Genomic DNA, 13,152 nt, shown 5'->3' with positions numbered 1-13,152 from the left:
GGAATCCAAGCTCCCTTTGCCAGCAGGTGGGGGACGGTTTCCTACCAGAGTGTTGCCCTGGTGCCTTGCAGTAGTGGGTGGGGGTAGGATGGGATGCTTCTTTTGTACCTACTAGCTGGTTTAGCCCCCTGGCTGGTAGGTGTCTAGCAAAGTTCTCCTGCCCTGCCCTAGTGGCTTTGCTCACTGGTTTCATCTCCCGGAAACATCCTGAACTGGGCAGGACTGCCAAGACCCTCTAGCCCCTGGTGTGAATTCTGGGCTCCCCAGCTGGGGCCTTTTCATATCTTGTTCTGGAAACTCTTAAGTGCCTCTCCCCAGGATTAACACTGGATCTTTTCTCTTCCTGCTCCTTCCTGTTTGCCAGACCCAGGATGCCCAGCACACAGTCACTACAAGCTCTGCGAGCCCGCCTGCCGGGACTCCTGTGCACGCAGCTTGGTCCAGGCTCACTGCAGCCACCTGTGTGCCGAAGGCTGTTTCTGTACCGACGGGTACCTGCGCAGCGGGGCCAGCTGCGTTCCAGAGAAGGAGTGCGGCTGCGTGCGCAACGGGCTGCATTACCCGGTGAGTTTCCTGGCAGGTGCTTTCCTGGCTCCGGTGTACTGAGGAGACCTTTTGGAAAAAGGGTTTTTTCCATCAGAAAATGCAGTTTTCACTGTTTTTTGTCAAAATCAAAATGTTTTGTGGGAACATGTCGATTTCAAAAAACTGCATTGGCTACTTCATCAGCTGGTTCATTTCATTTTGACATACAGGGACCTATTTCTCTGAATGCCTTCACCTTTATAATATTTATTGTGATAAAGGTATTATGAGGTTCTGACATGATCTAAACAAAATGTTTTTATCGTAGTGAAACAATACAATTTGACATAACCCAAACAAAACATTTTGATGGCTCCAAATCCATTTTTCTGGAATTTTTATTTTGCAGGAAACTTCAGCTTTTAGCTCAGTTCGGAATGAAAACTAAGGTCCAAATGTTGGACTTTCACATGGAACGGAAATCCCGTTTTCCGACCAGCTCTGCTACTGAGCCCTGTGGGAGGTGTCAAATTGACAAGGAAAGCCCCAGAGAAATTTGGATAAACTCTGTGCTAGGCCAACATTACTTCACTCACCTCTGTGGCTGCTTCAGTCACATCACCAGATCTTTTAACCAGGGGATACAGCCGACATCTGCATGGCCTAAGTGCACCCTTGTAGAGCAAATGGGATTTCATGTGGATGTGCTAATCTACCCATGTACCTGGGCCAGCCAACTCCCATGCACCCCCCTCATGATTTAGGATCATGCTACAGGCAGCCTGCCTCAGTTTCCCCTCTTAGACTGTTCCAATAAAACTTCCCTTCAGGTTTTTGCTTGGTTGAAAATGCCCCTCCTTGGGGACTAGGTTTATTAATGTAAAAGAACCACAAATAAAAATCAAAATCCCAAACAGAATCCATTGCTAAGTCCACACAATGCAGGGTTTCTCCTCCTCCCTCCAGGCCTTTTACAGCTCTTCCCAGCCCCTCCACCCCCCCAACCACAGCACAGACCCTGCTAGTGAACGCTGCTCCCCAGGGGATCCCAGCCCCCCACTCCTCTGACCCCAGCATGGACCCTGCTTGGTCAGGGTCTCTCCCAGGCTTCGCTGCCAGGACCAACTCCCCTGGTCTTCCTGGTAGGTGCCTTTCCTCCTTCTCTGCAGACTCTCACAGCTCCCTGAGCTTCCCCCTTGGCTGCAGCCATGGCTGCCCTTTCTAGAGAACAACCCAATTCACCCCTGGTGGGCCTCGTTCTGTCGCCAGGGCTGACTAGCCCCAGCCTTTAAGGGGCGAGTCACCTGTCACCTGCAGCACCTTCTCGGACTGGGATCAAATCTCTGTCTTACAATTTGGGGTATTTCCCTTCTTTCCACCCATGCTTCCTTCTACAGTTACACTCTGCTGACTGGTTTCTGTCTGTTACCCCTGCAGGTTGGGGACCGGGTCTGGATCTCCGGTTGCCAGGAAAGGTGCAGCTGTGATGGCCATTTAAATTTTCACTGTGTCCCCGCCAGCTGTAACCCCAGCCAGCGGTGTGCTGTGAAGGACGGGAAGTTGGGCTGCCAGAGCCAGCTGACCACCTGCACGGTGACAGGGGACCCTCACTACTTCACCTTCGATGGGGCAGTGGCCCATTTCCAGGGCACATGCGCCTACGAGATCTCGCACACCTGCAACTCCTCCCTCGACTTCTCCTTCCGGGTGGTGGCCACAAACAGGCACCGCAGGAATCGCCGGGTCTCCTTCGTCTCCCGGGTGGACGTCTGGCTCGAGAAAGGGGATCAGGACACTCACATTGTCCTGGGGGACAGCAAGGCTGCTGAGGTGAGGGTGGAGGCATTTGAAAGGGGCTTCCATCAACTCTCTCAAGAGCAGGAGCTCCAGCCCCAGAGAGCCCTCCCTGTCCGACCCCAGCACAGCCCCTGCTAGTGAACGCTGCTCCCCAGGGGATCCCAGCCCCCCCCGACCCCAACACAGCCCCTGCTAGTGAACGCTGCTCCCCAGGGGATCCCAGCCCCACCCGACCCCAGCACAGCCCCTGCTAGTGAACGCTGCTCCCCAGGGGATCCCAGCCCCCCCCGACCCCAGCACAGCCCCTGCTAGTGAACGCTGCTCCCCAGGGGATCCCAGCCCCACCCGACCCCAGCACAGCCCCTGCTAGTGAACGCTGCTCCCCAGGGGATCCCAGCCCCCCCCGACCCCAGCACAGCCCCTGATAGTGAACGTTGCTCCCAGGGGATCCCAGCCCCCCCGACCCCAGCACAGCCCCTGCTAGTGAACGTTGCTCCCAGGGGATCCCAGCCCCCTCCCCCGACCCCAGCACAGCCCCTGCTAGTGAACGCTGCTCCCCAGGGGATCCCAGCCCCACCTGACCCCCGCACAGCCCCTGCTAGTGAACGCTGCTCCCCAGGGGATCCCAGCCCCCCCGACCCCAGCACAGCCCCTGCTAGTGAACGCTGCTCCCCAGGGGATCCCAGCCCCACCCAACCCCAGCACAGCCCCTGCTAGTGAATGTTGCTCCCCAGGGGATCCCAGCCCCCCCCCGACCCCAGCACAGCCCCTGCTAGTGAACGCTGCTCCCCAGGGGATCCCAGCCCCCTCCCCCGACCCCAGCACAGCCCCTGCTAGTGAATGCTGCTCCCCAGGGGATCCCAGGCCCAAGGAGCCCCTCCCCACCTGCTCCATTAGTGAGCGTTGCTCCCCCGGCAGAGCGCGACATGGGTAAATAACTCAATGATCTTATTTAAAGTGGGGAGGTTAACAGCACCTGGGTGGCTGTTCCGAAACCCCGGGGGCTCTGACCTGTCCCCTCAGCACCTGGTGTTTGCAAACTGAATTAGTCATCGGGGTCCCCACTCGCCTGCTAGACGAGGCACCTGTATGTCATTGGGTCACTGCTCTGCCATTGCACCGGTACACTTTGGTCCCTCCTATTCCCTGCCTGTGGCATGGAGCAGTTGAGTCTCCTGCTGGCCTCGTTTGCTCTGTGTTGGTGGGTCGGTGGGCGGCTGCCCAGGAAGATCCAGGACGTCGGATGGGGATCTCATGGTCCCTTCTGGCCTTAAACTGACTCTCTAGGGGTGGCACAATTTGCTCACCTGCTGGCAGGGCTCAGGTCTGCGCTGGATTATAGATTACTGAGGGCTCCCCCAGGCAGCGACACTCGCATGAGAACAGCCATGCTGCAAAACAGCACGCCAGCGCCCGAGCCTCGGCAGGAACGGCAGAAGCACCCTAAAAGTGGGGGGCCACAAGTGCCCGAACCGTGGCCCTGCCCCCTGAGCCACCAGCCCTGCACCATCTCTTCCCCCAAGGGCCTGCTGCTGCACCGCCCTCCTCTTCCCCCCAAGACCCCCTTGCTCGCTCCTCTCCGCCCCTCAAGCCTATCGCTCGGCCTCAAGGCCAGTAAAAAGTGAGGGGGGCCATGGCCCCCTGAGCCCCCCCCCCATTCCAGCGCCCCGGTCTGTGGCGCTAAGACTTCTGGGCATGTCCCATGGCCCTTAGCGCTGCAAGAAACTGAGCCGCTCCATGCATTTGTTCCCAGTGCGCTGCAGGAGAGCGTCTGTCCTTCCTGGGCAGGCCTGCGTGGTGTAGGGAAGGCATGGGAGGATTGACGGCACTGAAGTGGCACTAGTCGGCATCCGGATTTCAGGGGGGCTGTGTTAGCAGCTGGGTCTGTGTGGGGCCAGGACTCCCGTCAGGAGCTAGAATGTGCCTTAGCTCTGCTGGGAAGAGACGGCTCTTGGGGCAGGGGCAGGGGTCCTGGCCTGTCACTGGGCTCAAAGGCGCCCCTACAATATACATAAATATTGAGGAGTGAAATCAGCTTTCGGGGCCTCAACCTAGAACCTGCTGAACGTCTTTCCTTCCAGCCCCCTCCCGCCCTTAAACTCAGCCCTGGTGGCTTGGTGCCCCCAGGGCTGTTACAGGCCAGGGGCTCCCTGATTGCAGAGGGCGAGGTTTTGGCCTCCCCCCAGGGGCTTTGCGCCTGGCAGGTGGTGTCCCCGGTGGTGCTCACTGCACTGAGTCCTCTGCTCTTTCAGGTTAACGGGGAGAGGGTGAGCCTGCCGCACGCCCTGGGCCCTCTGGGCAGTGTGACCAGGATCAGAAACCTGGTGACCATACAGACCCCAGCCAATGTGGAGATCCAGTTCAATGGCCGCCACACTTTGTTCGTCCGCGTGGGCCCGGAGTATCGGGCGCGGCTGTGCGGGATGTGTGGGAATTTCAACGACATCCGCAGGGACGACAAAGTCCTGCCCAGCGGGGAGAGAGCCCGGAGTGACGCAGAGTTTGGGAACGCCTGGAAGTCTGAGCCCAGCCCGGCCAGGTCTGGTATCCTGACGGAGCAGTGGGATCCCTGAGGACGTTGGGTTGCTGTTTACCAGAGAAATTAACCGAGGCTTTGGTGTTGGGACAGATCGTTGTGGGAGTGAAACTGCTGGACTGGGCTGGGAGGCAGAGCTCACAAACGAGGCTCTGGAAATTGGCAGTGGTGGGACTGCTGCTTGGTGACTCCTGTGGGAGATGAGTTTGGGTCTCAGGCCTGTTCCTGGTGGGACGGGCAGATGAACGGAGTGGAGTGAGGTGGGAGAGCTGGCTGAACAGATGAATGGAGCAGGTGGGGGCAGAGAGAGAAGGTGACAAACTGTTAGTCAATTACTCTTTAAAAACTAATTATTTCCTGTTCACTTCACTGTAGGTTGAGGGCAGGACCTGTATGCGTGTGTCTGGGTGTGCCTATGAATCTGTGTGTGTGCCTCCGTGTGCATGTCTGCACGTATGTTGTGACAGGCTCCTCTTTCCCCACCCCTGCCTCTCACCCGAGTCCCATCCCCTCACCTACAGCTGGGCCTCATTTATTCGTGTGCATGAGAAATCACAAGCTGGAGTGGCCCTGGGAGATGCGCTGTAGGTTGGTCCAGTGCATGTTACTGGGAGGCAAAGCTTACTACTGAGCTCTGAAGGTCCCCTGGTAGGAGGCGGGGTTGGGAGGGGCGGGTCAGACACTCATAGAAGATCAGGGTTGGAAGGGACCTCAGGAGATCATCTAGTCCAACCCCCTGCTCAAAGCAGGACCAATCCCCAATTTTTGCCCCAGATCCCTAAATGGCCCCCTCCAGGATTGAGCTTGCAACCCCAGGTTTAGCAGGCCAATGCTCAAACCACTGAGCTATCCCTCTCCCCCACTCCCTAGGTGATACTAGAGAGAGCCAGTCCCTTTGCCCTGCCATGAGTACTGCTAACTTCCCTTTGCTCCAGGTGTTTGGATGACACCGGCTCCCCCGAGCCCTGCAGCGACCCCCTGGAGTTTGAAGAGCTCTGCGGGACCCTGACTAGCCAATCGGGACCGTTTGCCGAGTGCCACTGGCATGTGGACCCTGCCCCATTTTACTCCTCCTGCCTGTACGACATATGCCACTACGGGACGGCCAATGGGATGCTGTGCATGGCCATCGCCTCCTACGAAGAGCTGTGCAGCCTTCAGGGGATACGTGTTGGCGCGTGGAGATCATCTGCGCAGTGCCGTGAGCACCAGTCCCACCTGCAGGCCCGGGGGGAGAGCACTGGGTTGGGGAATTTGGGAGTGTGAGGTGTTGGCAATATTGAGATTGAGCCTGAAATTGTGGAGGAGCCATAAAGCCAATGACCTGATCCCCCGTAGTCATTAAAACCCTTTTTGGGTTTTGTCCTAGTCACATCCCCATTTGGGTATTTACATTCTTCCTCCTCCGTCCTCAAACAAGGATTCTCCTTCCCTTCCTGCCACAAATACTGTGCAGCGTTTCCGTGGGCTGTCACGTAGTGGCTGCACCTCACCCCAGGGGTGGCTGCATTGCAGCACCGCGGGAACAATCCCTGTACAGTATTTGTGTGGCTGCTAAAACAACCGCTGGGCCCCACTCCTGAACTGGCTGCATGTCAGCGCTGACAGAGCTGCGTTGCTCTGTGGCTGCTAGCCTGCCGCTGTGCCCCTCCCCAGAAGTGGCCATGTTTCAGCCCCAATGAGCGGTCCCTGGGCTATTAATCTGCTGCCTGCACCCAGCCCAGGGGAGGCTGTATGCCAGCATGAGCTGTGGGAACTCTGTGTAATTTGCAAAGTGGTTTTTGATGCGTTGAACTGGAAAGGCTCGAGAGACGTAGAGGTTGCCCTTAGAAATACAGGGGGTTGGGCAGATCAGAGAACAGCTGCAGATACAATCAACAGGCCGGCTTTGCTGCTGCTAAACTCTGATTCCCTCTGCAGCTGCGAGTGACCCGTGCCTTGCTCTGGCCTGCGGGGAGAACGAGTGGTGTGGAGAGCAGGCAGGGAGATGGGGCTGTTACTGCTACAGAGCTTCTGAGCCCATCCAAGTGGCTGACTATGGTAAAGAGCAATTTCTGGTCCCTTCCTCTGTCCAGATTTCCGCTGACACTCAAGGCACGGAAATCTATCCATGCTTTCCAGGGGAACCATCGCCGGCCGGGCTATGTCTGCCGCGAATGCCGTGGCTCAGTGAACTGGGGCAGCACTGGGACAGCAGATTTCCCAAGGTTACTTCTCTCATCACACAGTGTGAGGGCAGTGATTTGAGCCGAAGAGCAGGGGGCAAGGAGCTTGGCATGGGGTTGTTCTGGGGAAAGAGTTGGCAACACAGGTGACTCTGGGCTCTGATTCTGGCCCCAGCTCCCCATGTGTCTCCTAAATGTCCTGAGCCTTTGTCATCCCAGGCGGAAAACAGGGTAGAAGGCGAGGCTGCTTGGGGGAGGGGAGGAGGTGGGACCTCCAGATTCAGACTGGGAGCCAGCTGTCTCCCCCTCCAAGCCCCCGTCGTCTGCCCGCTCCCCCTCTGCAGCTGGCTCCCAATCCTGGCTGTTAGGGGTCTCCCTGCAGTGCCCAGCGCGTGCCTGGCCTCTCAGCCACAGTGGGCGAGTTCTCGGAGATCTCATTGACGTGGGATTCCCAGGCACACGGAGAGTCTCCTCTTGTCCTGTGGGCTTGCAGCTCCGCAGCGCAGCTGGTCTCCGCCTGGCATGCCAGGAACCAGGGCACAGCCCCAGCCATGCCTAGAGAGGCCCCGTGGGACGGTCCCTGCCATGTACCTGTTCTCACTTCCCTTCCAGACTACCAGCTGGCCTGCAGTGGCGGTAACAGCTCAGTGTCCCTGTCCCGCTGCCTGCTCTTCTCCGACGGCTTCCCCTCGGAGGCCTTGCACCTGGCTGACCCCAGCTGCACCGGCACCCTCGTCAGGGAGAGACTTGTCTTCTACTTCGACAGCACACAACAGAGCTGCGGGACCACAGTGACGGTGAGGAGGAGGCTGGCGACTGGTCACAGCGCGCGGCCACGGGCACGGCCGCCCACTCCTACCAGCCTACCCGTGCGCGGCCACGGGCCCGCCCGCCCCGCCCGCGGCCACGGGCCCGCCCGCCCCACCCCGCCCCGCGCGCGGCCACGGGCCCGCCCCGCCCCGTCCGCGGCCACGGGCCCGCCCGCCCTGCCCCGCCCCGTCCGCGGCCACATGTACCAACACATGGCCATGTGCACACCTGTGCACCCCGACCAGCACACAGCCATGTGCACGTGCACCAACATATGACCACGTAACACACCCACATGCGCCTACCAAAACATGGCCACATGAATATGCAGCAGCACACAGCCATGTGCACAAACACGTGGCCACATGTACACCCCCACACGTACCAACCCATGGCGCTGTGCACATCCCCTGCCAACACACTGCCCCCGGCACACATGCACAGTGCCACCGGTGCATAGACACAAACCCGAACACGCTTCCACATATCCAGACCGCCCCCTGCCCCCACAGACTAGCTCTCACACGCACAAACCCACACCCACTGGAACGAGTCATCCCTACACACCGTCCCACACCTGCAGCAGGGCACGCCGACATGGTGTCACACGAGTGCCTGCATGAGGATGCTCACCTCCATAGGGTCACACAGCCAAGCACATCTTCAAACATGAGTCAACACGCTGGCCCCCCCGCTCTGGCATGCACCCCCCTCCCCCAGTCCAGTGGGCACTCACCAGGCGGGTAGGAGAGAGAAGGGCGGTGACAAGTGATGTGCGTTCTGTGCAAAAGAGGAGTGTGCCAGGGCCACGGGTGCCCTGTCGTGGCGGGAAGAGTGACGTGGATCCTGGGCATGGAGGGATTCGACTCTCACCACTGCTGCTGCTTCTGTGCCCCCACAGGTCAATGCCACCCATGCCACTTACTCCAACGAGGTGCAGGGCCGGGTGGGCAACGCCTATGGAGGGGTGATCAGCCGGGACAGGCTCCTCTTCTTGCACTTCTCCTGCGCCCAGCCACTGAGCTTCAACCTGTCCGTCCCAATGGCCATCCAGCCCATACAGGAGTGAGTAGGGCCGCAGGAGCCAGCAGGAGACTGGGCGCCCCTCCTCAGTGCCACCTGTTGCTGCTGATTTCGAGAGCCCCCAGCAGCCTTCTCCTTTGGCCCTCAGTGCCCCACCTCACACCCCACAGCACTGCTTCCACCCTGCGGCTTCGCAGGATTCCTTGCACAGCACCACTTCCCACCACCCCTGGGTCCCGCCCCGCTTTGGCTGCCCCGGTTCCCACGACCCCTGGGTCCTGCCCCCTTGTGCCAGTTCCTGCAACCCCCTGGGTCCCGCCCCTCTAGCGCTGTGCTGGTTCCCATGACCCCTGAATCCACCTATCTTGCACCGCACCATTCCTGTGACCCCTGGGTGCACCTGCCTTGCACTGTGCCATTCCTATGACTCTTGGTCCCACATCCCCTTGAACCACTCTGGTTCACATGCCCCTTTGTTCCCACATCCCCTTGCTCACACTGGTCCTGTGACCTCTGGTTCCCACTTCCCCTAGCACCCTGCTGATTCCCATGTACCCTTGAACCGTGCTGGTTCCTGTGACCCCTTATTCTCCTGCCCCTTTGCACCATGCTGGTTCCTGCCCCCCGTTCCTTGCAGCTCCTGGCACTTCATCAGTTCCCACAACCTCTTAAAGCTGCATTTGCCCACTGGTGCCACTAATGCCCCACCCTGCCGCAGACACGTTACTTTTCTTCTCTAGCCTCCATCGAGTGTTGTCTCTCTCTTCTGTTCTCACCTTCTTCCATAGTGTCGTTAACACAACCCTCCCCTCCGGCCAAGGGAGCTACCTGACTACCATGGTCCTGTACCAAGACCCTCGATACAGCAAACCCTTCACCCAGAGCCCCATCCCACTCACTGTCAACCACAGGGTCTACGTGGATATCAGGGTTTCGGGGTTGGACCCCAGCCACTTTGTGCTGACCTTGTCATCGTGCTGGGCCACTCCGGACCGAGACCCCTCCTCCAGCATCCGATGGGATCTCATCACCAACCAGTGAGCAGCTGGCCCTTCTGCTTCACATCACCTAGCAGAGAGGGGATGTGGGGTACAGAACAGGGGGTCTGGGCGACAGGACCCCTGGCTTCTATCCCTGGCTCTGGGAGGGGCGTGAGACCTAGTGGGTTAGAAGGGGGAGCTGGGAGTCCGGACTCCTGGGTTCTATGCCCAGCTCTGGGAGGGGAATGGGGCATGGTGGGTTGGGGTGAGGAGGCTGAAAGTCCCGACTTCTGGGTTCTAACACTACGCTGGGCAGGGAGGAACCTGCAGTAGCCAAGTAGAGCTGGCTAACAGTGTCCAACCTGCTGCTTGCTGTTTAGTGCCATGTCTGGTTGACCCCTGTGCCCTGTCCCTCACCCAGGTGCCCCAGCCTGCGAGATGGCACAGTGACAATCGAGGAGGACGGCGTCTCCACCATCAGCCGCTTCTCCTTCAATGTCTTCGAGTTCATCCCAGACTTAGAGCTGGTGTATCTGCACTGCCGGGTCCGGCTCTGCAGCCCCCAGGCGGCCACATGCACCATGGTGAGTGAGCACGTGGGCAGACGAGCCAGGGGTAATGGGACCCTCCCCCTCCACACTAGGGAGGGGATCTGCTCTGAGACTCCTTGGGAAACCTCCCCAGTGGTGCTAAGTGGCTTGGTGCAGCACAGGGCAGCCCTGGGTGGGCAAGAGACCGTGCTCTCAGCCTGGTCCACATGCAGCACCAAGGGACAAACCCAGACCAGGGCCCTGTCCAGATGTGGGGCTGAGTGTGACTGTGGAAACCCCCTTGGTGTAGAGGGGAGCAGCTCCTGCCACCCTTGTGTGGTAGGATGGGGCCTGCAGTGCATCCCTGTGCCTTGTGAGCCGTCCCGTGCAGCACTCTCATGCTGCTGTGCCCCAGCTGTCCCACCCCAGAGGTGGCTGCATCCCAGTGCCAGGCAAGCTGTCCCCAGCAGCGTTGCCATGTGGCTGGGACCCAGCTGCCCCTCCCCAGAGGTGGCTGCATTCCCACATAAACAGGCTGCAAGGTCCTTTGCAGTGCTGTCTGAGCCTCTGTGCCAAGGAGCCTCTTGCTACCCCCGTGCTGGGTGACTCCAGAGTGCCCCCTAGTGCTCAGTGCGGTGACAAGGCTCTGTTCTCCTCCTGCAGCACTGCGCCAGGCCGGGCTCTGCTGTGCAGGGCAGGAAGCCTCCATCGGGGGTTGTGTCCGCTGGTCCTTTCCTGAAGTACGACGAAGCTGCCGACCAAGGTGATTTGCAGCTGGCGCAGGCTCTGGTGCTGCCAGATGCCATCTGGGTTTGACGCTCAGGGTCTCCCTGGGGCTGGGAGCACCCAGCTGAGTGTGCAAGGGACAGCTGCTCAGTGAGTTTACCTGCAGTCCCAGGACACGGCAGTAGAGGGCAGGGGACACGCAGCTTTTCAGCCCCGAGATCAGAGCAGGAGTCTGGGGCGTCTGCCCTGGGGCCAGGAGCCCCCATTTGGCCATGTGTCGGACCAGCCAATTGGCTGGTCTCTGGTGCAGAGAGACCCACAGAGCCGTGCTGAATGGCACCGGCCGAGCTGGGGGGAGCCCAGGGCTGGGATAGCAGGGGCTGCGGGTCGGGAGTGAGGGGCACCAGCCGCGCTGTTGTGGGGAACCCAGGGCTGGGATAGCAGGGGCTGCGGGTCAGGAGTGAGGGGCACCAGCCGTGCTGGGGGGAGCCCAGGGCTGGGATAGCAGGGGCTGTGTGTCGGGAGTGAGGGGCACCAGCCGTGCTGGGGGGAGCCCAGGGCTGGGATAGCAGGGGCTGTGTGTCGGGAGTGAGGGGCACCAGCCGTGCTGGGGGGAGCCCAGGGCTGGGATAGCAGGGGCTGCGGGTCAGGAGTGAGGGGCACCGGCCGTGCTGTGGGGAACCCAGGGCTGGGATAGCAGGGGCTGCGGGTCAGGAGTGAGGGGCACCGGCCGAGCTGGGGGGAGCCCAGGGCTGGGATAGCAGGGGCTGCGGGTCAGGAGTGAGGGGCACCAGCCGAGCTGGGGGGAGCCCAGGGCTGGGATAGCAGGGGCTGCGGGTCAGGAGTGAGGGGCACCGGCCGAGCTGGGGGGAGCCCAGGGCTGGGATAGCAGGGGCTGCGGGTCAGGAGTGAGGGGCACCGGCCGAGCTGGGGGGAGCCCAGGGCTGGGATAGCAGGGGCTGCGGGTCAGGAGTGAGGGGCACCGGCCGAGCTGGGGGGAGCCCAGGGCTGGGATAGCAGGGGCTGCGGGTCAGGAGTGAGGGGCACCGGCCGAGCTGGGGGGAGCCCAGGGCTGGGATAGCAGGGGCTGCGGGTCAGGAGTGAGGGGCACCAGCCATGCAGGGTCTCGTTATCGTGCCACCCTCAGGCCAAGCGCCTTATGGGCCTGGCTTTTTCCCCCTCTCTCTGATCCACTCCCCCATCCCTGGTGGCTCAGGCCCTTGCTGGGACCCCAGCCCAGGGGGGAATCTGCCCCTCACAGCGCCCCTCCCCCCCGGTGATGTGAAATGACATCTCTGCCTCTCTCTTTGCAGGTCTGCAGCTGGCCAGCGGGAGCCCTGACTCACCCACCTGCTCCCCACTCCTGCAGCTGCTGCTCAGCTCCTCCTGCCTGCTCCTTGCTGGAGCCCCCTGAGCCGGGGCCCAGGGCCAGGCCTGGGCAGGGGGTTCGAGGTGCAAGGCCTCAGGGAGCCCTGGGAGGGCAGGCAGGGGGTGGCCAGGCAGGCAGGCGGCCAGTCAGTGCTCTGGGAAGAGGGGCTGAGCTGGTCCCCTGCCCCCCAGCACCCTCACGGGGACCCAGTGAGGCCACAGCCCTAGCAGGTGAAGGAGGAGCCTGGGAGAACCAAGGGAATCCCAGTGCCCCGAGCCTGCCTGCCCCCCCCCCCCCCGCTACGGTACGGGGTGAATAAAGTGAGTGCGAGACTCTCTGGGCTGTGACTAGTAGCCTGGCTTCGCCACAACAGGGGAGGGGGCTGGGAGCCAGGACTCCTGGGTTCGCTCTCCAGCTCTGGGAGGGGAGGGGGTCTGATGGTCAGAGTGGGGGGTGGGGCTAGGACCCAGGATTCCTGGGTTCTGATCCAGCTCTGGCTGTGACCTTGGTCAGGTCCTTTCCCCTGGGTGCCTCTCTGCTCCTCTGTGACATGAGGATGATGAACGGACCCGTCTTTGGTGGGGGGTGGGGGAGGCTCCGCGGCTGCCTGTGACTGGCCCTGGGCCCCTCGCCCGCCCTGGGAGCGGGGCTCGGGCTGCCAGTCCCCTTGCGGCAGGGGTGGCCGGGGGCT

The 13,152-nt window shown here is 60.9% G+C and overlaps 1 protein-coding gene across 1 annotated transcript; it reads left to right on the top strand.

The window, feature by feature from the left end:
- Positions 1 to 1,600: 1,600 nt before the first annotated feature.
- Positions 1,601 to 12,765, top strand: LOC311512421 (alpha-tectorin-like; the record flags this gene model as incomplete). Its single annotated transcript, XM_084613634.1, has 11 exons — positions 1,601 to 1,614; positions 2,046 to 2,355; positions 4,575 to 4,861; positions 5,794 to 6,059; positions 6,779 to 6,898; positions 7,636 to 7,820; positions 8,735 to 8,898; positions 9,645 to 9,893; positions 10,258 to 10,420; positions 11,030 to 11,129; positions 12,406 to 12,765. 11 exons carry the CDS (start codon positions 1,601 to 1,603, stop codon positions 12,504 to 12,506), a joined length of 1,959 nt encoding a protein of 652 aa, XP_084469760.1. The 3' UTR covers positions 12,507 to 12,765.
- Between the last annotated feature and the right edge of the window lie 387 nt (positions 12,766 to 13,152).

The sequence above is a fragment of the Lepidochelys olivacea genome (assembly GCF_965140295.1).
Source record: "Lepidochelys olivacea isolate rLepOli2 genome assembly, chromosome: 24".
In the NCBI taxonomy this organism is placed as follows: Eukaryota; Metazoa; Chordata; order Testudines; family Cheloniidae; genus Lepidochelys; species Lepidochelys olivacea.
This window is presented reverse-complemented; position numbering and strand designations above follow the sequence as displayed.